The sequence below is a fragment of the Salmo salar genome, chromosome ssa19 (genome assembly GCF_905237065.1).
Source record: "Salmo salar chromosome ssa19, Ssal_v3.1, whole genome shotgun sequence".
Classification (NCBI taxonomy): domain Eukaryota; kingdom Metazoa; phylum Chordata; class Actinopteri; order Salmoniformes; family Salmonidae; genus Salmo; species Salmo salar.
Window position 1 is genome coordinate 78,813,077 of NC_059460.1, and position 15,505 is coordinate 78,828,581.

Sequence of the window (15,505 nt, forward strand, 5' to 3'; positions counted from 1 at the left end):
GGAGAAGCCATGGAGGCCCCTGTATTTGGGTGGGGGAGGCTGTGATGCTCTGCTTCCATTGTTGGGCTCAGCAGCTTTGCAGCTGGGACATCTGTCCTATCCTAGCAAGCTTGGTAGCTTAGTAGCCTTAACTTAGCATCAAGTATTTATATATAACTCTTACTTTTTGGCTTCAAACTGAACATGGACCGATTTCAGGGAAAAGGGGCTCATATCAATTACCCAGCTGCCTGTGATTGTGTTCCTAAAGATTTAAAAGCCACAGCTGAGTCGTTTAGCCACTAAATATGGGATAAGCTCCACCCTGATTGTTTTTCTTTGGATTCCATGCATTTTAGATTTACAAATGTTGGGATTTTTTCTCTCTCTTCTTCGCAGACAATGCTGACAGCCATATCAATGAGTGCCATCGCTACGAATGGTGTAGTTCCAGGTAGGTTCACTGTGGATAATGGTACATTTCTACTAAATAGAATTGGGCTGACATTTCCTTCAAGAATTTTAACTAAGAATTATGATGAAAATCGTTTAGCGATTTTGGGTTCCAGCACCAGAGGGAACAATATGTACCACTACACCTCAACGTGAGTTTTCTCCATGGCTGTGGTTGTGACTGGCTCTGTCCCCCGTTGTTGTTGGTCTGTAGCTGGAGGTTCCTACTACATGATCTCAAGGTCGCTGGGGCCAGAGTTCGGCGGGGCCGTGGGGCTCTGCTTCTACCTGGGGACCACCTTCGCTGGCTCCATGTACATTCTCGGTACTATAGAGATTCTGTTAGTGAGTATCCTTTGCAAAGATACTGTTGTTTTTACTACTACTTCATCTGTAGATATTAATACATGAACGGATAACAACACCTGATGAGGCTGTTATCTGAACCTTTCATCACGCTGTACCCTACTGAACTGAACGTCTCTGATGACCCCCCCGTCCCCCGTCCCCGTCTCCTCCCAGACCTACATTGTGCCTAGTGCGGCCATCTTCAAGGCAGAGAAGAAGGAGAATGAGCCGGAGGCACTGCTCAACAACATGCGGGTGTACGGCACCTGCTGCCTCACCCTCATGTCCCTGGTGGTGTTCGTGGGGGTCAAGTACGTCAACAAGCTGGCCCTGGTCTTCCTGGCTTGTGTCATCCTCTCCATTCTGGCTATCTACGCCGGAGTCATCAAGACCGCCTTCGAACCGCCGGACTTCCCGTGAGTCTAGTCTGAACTCACGGCCTTGTTGAAAAATACAACCAGAAACCACTAGAAGCAAACACACACACACACACACACACACACACACACACACACACACACACACACACACACACACACGACTCTTGGTCTTACCTCCGATCAGGAAGACCATGGCCAGAACATCAAAAACATTTTTTTTCCTTTGAGATTTTTTAAAATGTTTCGTTCTATATCCTCCTCCCAGTATTTGCCTGTTGGGGAACCGCACGTTGCAGAACCACAACTTCGACCAGTGTTTGAAGACGATGGAGGTGGACAACGTGACAGTCACCACCAAGCTGTGGTCCCTGTTCTGTGACTCTCCAGAGCTCAACGCCACCTGCAACGAATACTTCACTCTCAACAACGTCACTGTGATCCAGGGAATCCCTGGCCTGACCAGCGGGGTCATCAGAGGTGAGAGACCCCCCCCCCACTCACCCATAATTCTTTGTGATTAAATTATGCAACAAACTTTAATTGTGGGGTGAATGTTCCCATGATGTAAAGTCTGCCCTCACTGCTAAAGCAATGCACTTTCCCCCTCAGTCCTGCTGACACCTTATCCTAATGGAATCCAGGATTACCATCATTAGTTTTTATTTGTAGTAGAGCATAACGCTGTGTCAGTTCCTCTCAGACTACTTACTATATTACCCTTGAAGCTCTTATGAGAATTAGATTAGGACGATTCCGTGCGGCTCAGTTGGTAGAGCATGGCACTTACAACGTCAGGGTTCTAGGTTCGATTCCCACGGGGGACCATTACTAACAAATATGAACATGTATGCAGTCAATACTGGAAGTGGCTCTGGATAAGAGTGTGTGCTAAATGAGTAAAATGTCAAATGAAGATGTACAGGCAACGTGATCGTGACATCCAATAGAGAGGGATGTTTTTCTCTTGCTGGGAAGGCTGACGCCAAGGATGAGCTGAACGCCCCTCTCTGTCTGCGGTTGCTTATCTGCTTTACACTATTGCGATGGACCCCTATAAAGAAGAATGCATCGGGTCCATCTCGATGGTGTTAAAAAGTAGTGGAGACCGTGGGAAGTTTTCAGGACCATGATCCCATGTCTAGTTTATTTACTGACCAGGATCTGTTTTTATTAAAGCCAATGATGGAGGGGAACTGTCTTCCTTTCAATCAGCATAGTATCATCTACATCCATCCTAGATTTAGGCTGAGATGCAGCGATACCACGGCCGTCAGAACAATTGACATACTATTGGGTTATCATAACACCTTCAAGACATTCCCAAACTCTGACATTGATGTCCACTCCCACATCATCACTTCCAAATTGCTCAAATTCCTTAAGTTATGGAATCAGGCGTGTGCAGGCAGGTGATTTGACGAGTCCCATATGTGTATTCTGTGTTCTTCCTTCAGCGGATAGTGACTAGTGATTGTCCTCCCTTCCTCTCTCTCTTTTCTACCTTCTCATCTCACTCCCTCTCTCTTAACCACCCCTCCGCTCCCTCTTCCAATCCCTCCACTTCATCCCCCCCACCCTCCACAGACAACATCTGGGGGGACTACGGTCCTAACGGCATGTTGGTAGAGAATAAGCACCAGGTGTCGGAGCCGGCTGCAGACACCTCCCAGGATATATACATGCCCTACGTGGCCAATGACATCACCACCTTCTTCACCCTGCTGGTGGGCATCTACTTCCCCTCCGTCACAGGTATGGTCACATGGCCATCTACTTCCCCTCCGTCACAGGTATGTTCACATGGCCATCTACTTGTATAAACAGGAGGAAAGGGAAGCGCTGCTAAGGTACACAATAACATGTACGTGTCGGTGAGAGTCTCACCTTACAATAATGGATCTTTGTAGATAAGAAACATTATACATTTTTTTTACATGTATTTATTTATGGCAATAAACGGTCTCCACATATACTTCCATAAAACATTTTTTTACTGCCACCTGGGGACCTTCAGACGAGTGTTGTGAGACCTGTGGGCGTCCTAGAGAAAAACAACATGTACGTGTTTGTGAGAGTCTCACCTTTACACAGAGGGGTTATGTTAGTGTTTAGCCCAAACTGTTCAGATGCTACAGACAGAAGATGATCGGCTGTACCAACTTAAAACCAGTTCCCAAGACGCTTGTGGAGAACACCTTCGTGTTCATGTCTTCTCTTTCCATAGAGGGTTCATAATAGTTTGCAGGCCAAACCGTTCAGACGCTACAGACGATTGTGTTTTCTGGAAGTGCGACATCGGCGGATGCGATGGATTGAGACGCATCCAATGCAAAAATATCTCTACATTTAAAACTGACAGATTTTTATGGGGTCGCGGACATCGACTCTAGGGGGTAAAAAACAACAAGGAAATGAAGACACATTCTCTTGTGTTTGAATTGGTTATTCGGGTAACATTTTTGAATAACTTTCATTAATAAGTATTAAGTAAGCATTAGTAAGCTATTTATTAATGGTGTACAGACATACTTTTAATTAATGTGTATTCCAACCAATCAACCCACATTGTGTATTTATATTGCCATTTTTACATGAACAGTTGTTGTGTTGTTGATGTTTCACAGTAATCCAGCCTAGACCCCCCCGAAGAACCCCAACACCCAGAGAACAGGCAGCAGGACAGTAACCAGGCCTAGACCCCCACCCCACACCCAGAGAACAAGTAGCAGGACAGTAACCCGGCCTAGACCCCCCCACCCCACACCCAGAGAACAAGCAGCAGGACAGTAACCCAGCCTAGACCCCCCACCCCACACCCAAAGAACAAGTAGCAGGACAGTAACCCGGCCTAGGGGTGGTAGCCTAGGTCCTACCTGGACACCCAGAGTGAAGATCTTATTTAATAATGTAACCAACTTCCTATTTCCCCTCCTCACAGGAATCATGGCTGGATCCAACAGGTCTGGTGATCTCAGGGACGCCCAGAAGTCCATCCCCATAGGAACCATCATGGCCATCGCCACCACCACCTTCATCTGTATCTTTAATGACAGCAACAACAGCCCAACCATACAAGTGTCTTAAAAGGACAAATATAAGCACCCAGGGGTGCAGCTTTCACTGGGGACATGTCCGTCCGCCCCCCCCACACACATTCTGAAATAAATGTTTTATCCCCAAAACGAGGCAACGGTGTGCTTTATGACCTTTTGGACATCTCTGAGTGATCGGATAGGTTTGTTTGTATTTGTATTTCCCAGTTGGATAAAAACTCCAATGTCCCACTTCTAAAACCAAAGTTGTGCCCCTGCAAGCACCTACCAAATTATTATAATACGTTAACTTAAACTGTAAAGGTAGGTCGTGTTCATTTGGGTTCTCCATAGCAAAACGTAGCAATGGTAATCGCAATGGTAATCGCAAATGAGAATTCTTTATACAACAAGTTCAGGTAGCCTAACCGCACTCTGCTCCGTTTGGTGCTCAAATGAATGTGATCATTGTTTTGTTTTTCACCTCTTTTGCCCTGCCGATGCTAATTTCCTTAATGGTGCCACCCAGACATTAGTTCTGTCATACTGTTTGGCGCCTGCATCGAGGGGGTGGTGCTCAGAGACAAGTAAGTGCTGTTTCACTTTTCACACTTGGTATGAAAGCAATACAAATGTCTTGTTTTTATTTGTTAAAGAAAGCTATACAAATGTCTTGTTTATTTGTTAAAGAAACCAATACAAATGTCTTGTTTTTATTTGTTATTGAAAGCAGTACCAATGTCTTGTTTATTTGTTTCGCCCCCATATGGGCATTGAGGGAGAAATAGTTATCTGGATTGAAAACATCTGTTTGCCTTCATAAAGCTGTTTGTCTGAGCCACATAGTAGGCCCTTGTAACACACAGCATTATCAGGGGGAAAGTTCAAGTAAATTATACTGGGTACACAATGGTCAAAGCTAGTGTTGTCTTTCTGGCTAGGCTTTTCTCTGTTTCAGAAGTGTGGTTATGCATATCCCAGCGTGACCGTAGTATCTGAGTACTTTGCTAGTGAATACATCTGTTTGTCCTAGGTTTGGGGACTCGGTCAAAGGGAACCTGGTGATTGGCATCCTGGCTTGGCCCTCCCCCTGGGTGATTGTGATTGGCTCGTTCTTCTCATGCTGTGGAGCAGGTCTACAGAGTCTCACTGGAGCCCCCCGGCTGCTGCAGGCCATCGCAAGAGACGGCATCGTGCCATTCCTACAGGTCAGACACACACATACTGTCGATGCACGCACGCACGCACGCACACACTCACGCACACAAACAAACTCTCTGGCTGTCCCTATCTCCCAGGTGTTTGGTCATGGCAAGGCTAATGGAGAGCCCACCTGGGCCCTGCTGTTGACTGGTGGGATCTGTGAGATCGGTATCCTCATTGCTTCTCTGGACGCTGTCGCCCCCATCCTCTCCATGTGAGTACCCCCCTCTACCATCCTCTCCATGTCACGACCCCCCTCTACCATCCTCTCCATGTGAGTACCTCCCTCTACCATCCTCTCCATGTGAGTACCCCCCTCTACCATCCTCTCCATGTCAGTACCCCCCTCTACCATCCTCTCTGTCACACCATCCTCCTTGTTAGTACCCCCCTCTACCATCCTCTCCATGTCAGTACCCCCTCTACCATCCTCTCCATGTGAGTACCCCCTCTACCATCCTCTCTGTCACACCATCCTCCTTGTTAGTACCCCCTCTACCATCCTCTCCATGTGAGTACCCCCCTCTACCATCCTCTCCATGTGAGTACCCCCTCTACCATCCTCTCTGTCACACCATCCTCCTTGTTAGTACCCCCCTCTACCATCCTCTCCATGTGAGTACCCCCTCTACCATCCTCTCTGTCACACCATCCTCCTTGTTAGTACCCCCCTCTACCATCCTCTCCATGTCAGTACCCCCCTCTACCATCCTCTCCATGTGAGTACCCCCCTCTACCATCCTCTCTGTCACACCATCCTCCTTGTTAGTACCCCCTCTACCATCCTCTCCATGTGAGTACCCCCCTCTACCATCCTCTCCATGTGAGTACCCCCCTCTACCATCCTCTCCATGTCAGTACCCCCCTCTACCATCCTCTCTGTCACACCATCCTCCTTGTGAGTACCACCCTCTACCATCCTCTCCATGTGAGTACCCCCCTCTACCATCCTCTCTGTCACACCATCCTCCTTGTTAGTACCCCCCTCTACCATCCTCTCCATGTGAGTACCCCCCTCTACCATCCTCTCCATGTGAGTACCCCCTCTACCATCCTCTCCATGTGAGTACCCCCCTCTACCATCCTCTCCATGTGAGTACCCCCCTCTACCATCCTCTCTATGTCAGTACCCCCCTCTAATGTCCTCTCCAAGTCAGTACCCCCCACTGCCGTCCTCTCCATGTCAGTACCCGCCCTCTACCATCATCTCCATGTCAGTACCCGCCCTCTACCATCATCTCCATGTCAGTAACCCCCCCTCTACCATCCTCTCCATGTCACTACCCCCCTCTACCATCCTCTCCATGTTAGTACCCCCCTCTACCATCCTCTCCATGTCAGTACCCCCTCTACCATCCTCTCCATGTCAGTACCCCCCCTCTACCATCCTCTCCATGTCAGTACCCCACCTCTACCATCCTCTCCATGTTAGTACCCCCCTCTACCATCCTCTCCATGTCAGTACCCCCCATCTACCATCCTCTCTATGTCAGTACTCCCCCTCTACCATCCTCTCCATGTCAGTAATAACCCCTCTACCATCCTCTCTATGTCAGTACCCCCCTCTACCATCCTCTCCATGTGAGTACCCCCCTCTACCATCCTCTCCATGTGAGTACCCCCCTCTACCATCCTCTCTATGTCAGTACCCCCCTCTAATGTCCTCTCCAAGTCAGTACCCCCCACTGCCGTCCTCTCCATGTCAGTACCCGCCCTCTACCATCATCTCCATGTCAGTACCCGCCCTCTACCATCATCTCCATGTCAGTACCCCCCCTCTACCATCCTCTCCATGTCACTACCCCCCTCTACCATCCTCTCCATGTTAGTACCCCCCTCTACCATCCTCTCCATGTCAGTACCCCCCTCTACCATCCTCTCCATGTCAGTACCCCCCTCTACCATCCTCTCCATGTCAGTACCCCCCCTCTACCATCCTCTCCATGTCAGTACCCCCCTCTACCATCCTCTCCATGTTAGTACCCCCCTCTACCATCCTCTCCATGTCAGTACCCCCTCTACCATCCTCTCCATGTCAGTACCCCCCTCTACCATCCTCTCTATGTCAGTACCCCCTCTACCATCCTCTCCATGTCAGTACCCCCCTCTACCATCCTCTCCATGTCAGTACCCCCTCTACCGTCCTCTCCATGTCAGTACCCCCTCTACCATCCTCTCCATGTTAGTACCCCCCTCTACCATCCTCTCCATGTCAGTACCCCCCTCTACCATCCTCTCCATGTCAGTACCCCCCCTCTACCATCCTCTCTATGTCAGTACCCCCTCTACCATCCTCTCCATGTCAGTAATACCCCCTCTACCATCCTCTCTATGTCAGTACCCCCTCTACCATCCTCTCCATGTTAGTACCCCCTCTACCATCCTCTCCATGTCAGTACCCCCCTCTACCATCCTCTCCATGTCAGTACCCCCCTCTACCATCCTCTCCATGTCAGTACCCCCCTCTACCATCCTCTGTCACACCATCCTCCTTGTTAGTACCATCCTCTGTCACACCATCCTCCTTGTTAGTACCCCCCTCTACCATCCTCTCCCTGTCAGTACCCCCCTCTACCATCCTCTCTATGTCAGTACCCCCCCTCTACCATCCTCTCCCTGTCAGTACCCCACCTCTACCATCCTCTCTATGTTAGTACCCCCTCTACCATCCTCTCTGTGTTAGTACCCCCTCTACCATCCTCTCTATGTGAGTACCCCCCCACCATCCTCTCCATGTTAGTACCGCCCCACCATCCTCTCCATGTCAGTACCCCCCCTCTACCGTCCTCTCCATGTCAGTACCCCCTGTACCGTCCTCTCCATGTCAGTACCCCCCTCTACCGTCCTCTCCATGTTAGTACCCCCCTCTACCATCCTCTCCATGTCAGTACCCCCCTCTACCATCCTCTCCATGTCAGTACCCCCACCCTCTACCATCCTCTCCATGTTAGTACCCCCTCTACCATCCTCTCCATGTCAGTACCCCCTCTCTACCACCCTCTCCATGTGAGTACCCCCTCTACCATCCTCTTCATGTTAGTACCCCCCTCTACCATCCTCTCCATGTGAGTACCCCCCTCTACCATCCTCTCCATGTGAGTACCCCCTCTACCATCCTCTTCATGTTAGTACCCCCCCTCTACCATCCTCTCCATGTGAGTACCCCCCTCTACCATCCTCTCCATGTGAGTACCCCCTCTACCATCCTCTCCATGTGAGTACCCCCCTCTACCATCCTCTCTATGTCAGTACCCCCCCTCTAATGTCCTCTCCATGTCAGTACCCCCCTCTACCGTCCTCTCCTTGTTAGTACCCCCCTCTCTTCCATCCTCTCCAAGTCAGTACCCCCCACTGCCGTCCTCTCCATGTCAGTACCCGCCCTCTACCATCATCTCCATGTCAGTACCCGCCCTCTACCATCATCTCCATGTCAGTACCCCCCCCTCTACCATCCTCTCCATGTCACTACCCCCCTCTACCATCCTCTCCATGTTAGTACCCCCTCTACCATCCTCTCCATGTCAGTACCCCCCTCTACCATCCTCTCCATGTCAGTACCCCCTCTACCATCCTCTCCATGTCAGTACCCCCCCTCTACCATCCTCTCCATGTCAGTACCCCCCTCTACCATCCTCTCCATGTCAGTACCCCCTCTACCATCCTCTCCATGTCAGTACCCCCCTCTACCATCCTCTCTATGTCAGTACCCCCCTCTACCATCCTCTCCATGTCAGTACCCCCTCTACCATCCTCTCCATGTCAGTACCCCCCTCTACCATCCTCTCCATGTCAGTACCCCCCCTCTACCATCCTCTCCATGTTAGTACCCCCCTCTACCATCCTCTCCATGTCAGTACCCCCTCTACCATCCTCTCTATGTCAGTAATACCCCCTCTACCATCCTCTCTATGTCAGTAATACCCCCTCTACCATCCTCTCCATGTCAGTACCCCCTCTACCATCCTCTCCATGTCAGTACCCCCTCTACCATCCTCTCCATGTCAGTACCCCCCTCTACCATCCTCTGTCACACCATCCTCCTTGTTAGTACCCCCCTCTACCATCCTCTCCCTGTCAGTACCCCCTCTACCATCCTCTCTATGTTAGTACCCCCTCTACCATCCTCTCTATGTTAGTACCCCCTCTACCATCCTCTTCATGTTAGTACCCCCCCTCTACCATCCTCTCTATGTGAGTACCCCCCTCTACCATCCTCTCCATGTTAGTACCGCCCCACCATCCTCTCCATGTCAGTACCCCCCCTCTACCGGTCCTCTCCATGTCAGTACCCCCCTGTACCGGTCCTCTCCATGTCAGTACCCCCTCTACCATCCTCTCCATGTTAGTACCCCCTCTACCATCCTCTCCATGTCAGTACCCCCCCTCTACCATCCTCTCCATGTCAGTACCCCACCCTCTACCATCCTCTCCATGTTAGTACCCCCTCTACCATCCTCTCCATGTCAGTACCCCTCTCTACCACCCTCTCCATGTGAGTACCCCCCTCTACCATCCTCTTCATGTTAGTACCCCCCTCTACCATCCTCTCCATGTGAGTACCCCCCTCTACCATCCCTCTCCATGTGAGTACCCCCTCTACCATCCTCTTCGTGTTAGTACCCCCCCTCTACCATCCTCTCCATGTGAGTACCCCCCTCTACCATCCTCTCCATGTGAGTACCCCCTCTACCATCCTCTCCATGTGAGTACCCCCTCTACCATCCTCTTCATGTTAGTACCCCCCCTCTACCATCCTCTCCATGTGAGTACCCCCTCTACCATCCTCTCCATGTGAGTACCCCCCTCTACCATCCTCTCCATGTCAGTACCCCCCTCTACCATCCTCTCTGTCACACCATCCTCCTTGTTAGTACCCCCCTCTACCATCCTCTCCATGTCAGTACCATCCTCTCCATGTGAGTACCCCCTCTACCATCCTCTCTGTCACACCATCCTCCTTGTTAGTACCCCCTCTACCATCCTCTCCATGTGAGTACCCCCCTCTACCATCCTCTCTGTCACACCATCCTCCTTGTTAGTACCCCCCTCTACCATCCTCTCTGTCACACCATCCTCCTTGTTAGTACCACCCTCTACCATCCTCTCCATGTGAGTACCCCCTCTACCATCCTCTCTGTCACACCATCCTCCTTGTTAGTACCCCCCTCTACCATCCTCTCCATGTGAGTACCCCTCTACCATCCTCTCCATGTGAGTACCCCCCTCTACCATCCTCTCTGTCACACCATCCTCCTTGTTAGTACCCCCTCTACCATCCTCTCCATGTGAGTACCCCCCTCTACCATCCTCTCTGTCACACCATCCTCCTTGTTAGTACCACCCTCTACCATCCTCTCCATGTGAGTACCCCCTCTACCATCCTCTCTGTCACACCATCCTCCTTGTTAGTACCACCCTCTACCATCCTCTCTGTCACACCATCCTCCTTGTTAGTACCACCCTCTACCATCCTCTCCATGTGAGTACCCCCCTCTACCATCCTCTCTGTCACACCATCCTCCTTGTTAGTACCCCCCTCTACCATCCTCTCTGTCACACCATCCTCCTTGTTAGTACCACCCTCTACCATCCTCTCCATGTGAGTACCCCCCTCTACCATCCTCTCTGTCACACCATCCTCCTTGTTAGTACCCCCCTCTACCATCCTCTCCATGTGAGTACCCCCTCTACCATCCTCTCCATGTGAGTACCCCCCTCTACCATCCTCTCCATGTGAGTACCCCCTCTACCGTCCTCTCCATGTCAGTACCCCCTCTACCGTCCTCTCCATGTCAGTACCCCCCTCTACCGTCCTCTCCTTGTTAGTACCCCCCTCTCTTCCATCCTCTCCAAGTCAGTACCCCCCACTGCCGTCCTCTCCATGTCAGTACCCCCCCTCTACCATCCTCTCCATGTCAGTACCCCCTCTACCATCCTCTCCATGTTAGTGCCCCCCTCTACCATCCTCTCTGTGTGAGTACCCCCCTCTACCATCCTCTCCATGTCAGTATCCCCCCTCTACCATCCTCTCCATGTGAGTACCCCCTCTACCATCCTCTCCATGTGAGTACCCCCCTCTACCATCCTCTCCATGTCAGTACCCCCCCTACCATCCTCTCCATGTCAGTACCCCCCTCTACCATCCTCTCCATGTCAGTATCCCCCTCTACCATCCTCTCCATGTGAGTACCCCCCTCTACCATCCTCTCCATGTCACTACCCCCTCTACCATCCTCTCCATGTCACTACCCCCTCTACCATCCTCTCCATGTCACTACCCCCTCTACCATCCTCTCCATGTGAGTACCCCCTCTACCATCCTCTCCATGTGAGTACCCCCTCTACCATCCTCTCCATGTGAGTACCCCCTCTACCATCCTCTCCATGTCACTACCCCCTCTACCATCCTCTCCATGTGAGTACCCCCCTCTACCATCCTCTCCATGTGAGTACCCCCCTCTACCATCCTCTCCATGTCACTACCCCCCTCTACCATCCTCTCCATGTTAGTACCCCCCTCTACCATCCTCTCCATGTCAGTACCCCCCTCTACCATACTCTCTATGTCAGTACCCCCCTATACCATACTCTCTGTGTCAGTACCCCCCTCTACCATCCTCTCCATGTCAGTACCCCCCTCTACCATCCTCTCCATGTCAGTACCCCCTCTACCATCCTCTGTCACACCATCCTCCTTGTTAGTACCCCCCTCTACCATCCTCTCCCTGTCAGTACCCCCTCTACCATCCTCTCTATGTTAGTACCCCCCTCTACCATCCTCTCTATGTGAGTACCCCCCACCATCCTCTCCATGTTAGTACCGCCCCACCATCCTCTCCATGTCAGTACCCCCCTCTACCGGTCCTCTCCATGTCAGTACCCCCCCTCTACCATCCTCTCCATGTCAGTACCCCCCTCTACCATCCTCTCCGTGTCAGTACCCCCCTCTACCATCCTCTCCATGTTAGTACCCCCTCTACCATCCTCTTCATGTTAGTACCCCCCTCTACCATCCTCTCCATGTGAGTACCCCCTCTACCATCCTCTCCATGTGAGTACCCCCTCTACCATCCTCTTCATGTTAGTACCCCCCTCTACCATCCTCTCCATGTGAGTACCCCCTCTACCATCCTCTCCATGTGAGTACCCCCTCTACCATCCTCCTTGTTAGTACCCCCCTCTACCATCCTCTCCATGTGAGTACCCCCCTCTACCATCCTCTCCATGTGAGTACCCCCTCTACCATCCTCTTCATGTTAGTACCCCTCCTCTACCATCCTCTCCATGTCAGTACCCCCTCTCTACCACCCTCTCCATGTGAGTACCCCCTCTACCATCCTCTTCATGTTAGTACCCCCTCTACCATCCTCTCCATGTGAGTACCCCCCTCTACCATCCTCTCCATGTGAGTACCCCCTCTACCATCCTCTTCATGTTAGTACCCCCCCTCTACCATCCTCTCCATTTGAGTACCCCCTCTACCATCCTCTCCATGTGAGTACCCCCCTCTACCATCCTCTCCATGTGAGTACCCCCCTCTACCATCCTCTCCATGTCAGTACCCCCTCTCTACCACCCTCTCCATGTGAGTACCCCCCTCTACCATCCTCTTCATGTTAGTACCCCCCTCTACCATCCTCTCCATGTGAGTACCCCCTCTACCATCCTGTCCCTGTCAGTGCCCCCCTCTACCATCCTCTCTATGTTGGTACCCCCTCTACCATCCTCTCTATGTTAGTACCCCCTCTACCATCCTCTCTATGTTAGTACCGCCCCACCATCCTCTCCATGTCAGTACCCCCCTCTACCGTCCTCTCCATGTCAGTACCCCCCTGTACCGTCCTCTCCATGTCAGTACCCCCTCTACCGGTCCTCTCCATGTCAGTACCCCCTCTACCATCCTCTCCATGTCAGTACCCCCCTCTACCATCCTCTCCATGTCAGTACCCCCCTCTACCATCCTCTCCATGTCAGTACCCCACCCTCTACCATCCTCTCCATGTTAGTACCCCCCTCTACCATCCTCTCCATGTCAGTACCCCTCTCTACCACCCTCTCCATGTGAGTACCCCCTCTACCATCCTCTTCATGTTAGTACCCCCTCTACCATCCTCTCCATGTGAGTACCCCCTCTACCATCCTCTCCATGTGAGTACCCCCTCTACCATCCTCTTCATGTTAGTACCCCCCTCTACCATCCTCTCCATGTGAGTACCCCCTCTACCATCCTCTCCATGTGAGTACCCCCCTCTACCATCCTCTTCATGTTAGTACCCCCCTCTACATCCTCTCCGTGTGAGTACCCCCCTCTACCATCCTCTCCATGTGAGTACCCCCTCTACCATCCTCTCCATGTCAGTACCCCCTCTACCATCCTCTCCATGTCAGTACCCCCTCTACCATCCTCTGTCACACCATCCTCCTTGTTAGTACCCCCTCTACCATCCTCTCCCTGTCAGTACCCCCTCTACCATCCTCTCTATGTTGGTACCCCCTCTACCATCCTCTCTATGTGAGTACCCCCCACCATCCTCTCCATGTTAGTACCGCCCCACCATCCTCTCCATGTCAGTACCCCCCTCTACCGTCCTCTCCATGTCAGTACCCCCCTCTACCATCCTCTCCATGTCAGTACCCCCCCTCTACCATCCTCTCCATGTCAGTACCCCCCTCTACCATCCTCTCCATGTTAGTACCCCCTCTACCATCCTCTTCATGTTAGTACCCCCTCTACCATCCTCTCCATGTGAGTACCCCCTCTACCATCCTCTCCATGTGAGTACCCCCTCTACCATCCTCTTCATGTTAGTACCCCCCCTCTACCATCCTCTCCATGTGAGTACCCCCCTCTACCATCCTCTCCATGTGAGTACCCCCTCTACCATCCTCCTTGTTAGTACCCCCCTCTACCATCCTCTCCATGTGAGTACCCCCCTCTACCATCCTCTCCATGTGAGTACCCCCTCTACCATCCTCTTCATGTTAGTACCCCTCCTCTACCATCCTCTCCATGTCAGTACCCCCTCTCTACCACCCTCTCCATGTGAGTACCCCCTCTACCATCCTCTTCATGTTAGTACCCCCCTCTACCATCCTCTCCATGTGAGTACCCCCCTCTACCATCCTCTCCATGTGAGTACCCCCTCTACCATCCTCTTCATGTTAGTACCCCCCCTCTACCATCCTCTCCATTTGAGTACCCCCTCTACCATCCTCTCCATGTGAGTACCCCCCCTCTACCATCCTCTCCATGTGAGTACCCCCTCTACCATCCTCTCCATGTCAGTACCCCTCTCTACCACCCTCTCCATGTGAGTACCCCCTCTACCATCCTCTTCATGTTAGTACCCCCTCTACCATCCTCTCCATGTGAGTACCCCCCTCTACCATCCTCTCCCTGTCAGTACCCCCCTCTACCATCCTCTCTGTGTTAGTACCCCCCTCTACCATCCTCTCTATGTTAGTACCCCCCTCTACCATCCTCTCTATGTGAGTACCCCCCCACCATCCTCTCCATGTTAGTACCGCCCCACCATCCTCTCCATGTCAGTACCCCCCTCTACCGGTCCTCTCCATGTCAGTACCCCCCTGTACCGTCCTCTCCATGTCAGTACCCCCTTTACCTTCCTCTCCATGTTAGTACCCCCCTCTACCATCCTCTCCATGTCAGTACCCCCTCTCTACCACCCTCTCCATGTGAGTACCCCCTCTACCATCCTCTCCATGTGAGTACCCCCCTCTACCATCCTCTCTGTCACACCATCCTCCTTGTTAGTACCCCCCTCTACCATCCTCTCCATGTCAGTACCATCCTCTCCATGTGAGTACCCCCTCTACCATCCTCTCTGTCACACCATCCTCCTTGTTAGTACCCCCCTCTACCATCCTCTCTGTCACACCATCCTCCTTGTTAGTACCACCCTCTACCATCCTCTCCATGTGAGTACCCCCTCTACCATCCTCTCTGTCACACCATCCTCCTTGTTAGTACCCCCTCTACCATCCTCTCCATGTGAGTACCCCTCTACCATCCTCTCCATGTGAGTACCCCCCTCTACCATCCTCTCCATGTGAGTACCCCCCTCTACCATCCTCTCCATGTCAGTACCC

At 51.8% G+C, this 15,505-nt stretch overlaps 1 protein-coding gene across 6 annotated transcripts in view; it reads left to right on the forward strand.

Annotated features, from left to right (window-relative positions):
- The window catches only part of LOC106603998 (solute carrier family 12 member 7), a 141,868-nt gene that overhangs the window by 92,045 nt on the left and 34,318 nt on the right, over positions 1-15,505 (forward strand). For all 6 annotated transcript variants that reach the window (XM_045702779.1, XM_045702780.1, XM_045702782.1 and 3 more), the window contains exons 5-13: positions 379-433; positions 647-777; positions 955-1,196; positions 1,426-1,637; positions 2,745-2,912; positions 4,099-4,197; positions 4,722-4,779; positions 5,226-5,400; positions 5,491-5,609. In XM_045702779.1, the coding sequence (XP_045558735.1) occupies positions 379-433; positions 647-777; positions 955-1,196; positions 1,426-1,637; positions 2,745-2,912; positions 4,099-4,197; positions 4,722-4,779; positions 5,226-5,400; positions 5,491-5,609 (1,259 nt within the window). The remainder of the gene's footprint in view (positions 1-378; positions 434-646; positions 778-954; positions 1,197-1,425; positions 1,638-2,744; positions 2,913-4,098; positions 4,198-4,721; positions 4,780-5,225; positions 5,401-5,490; positions 5,610-15,505) is intronic.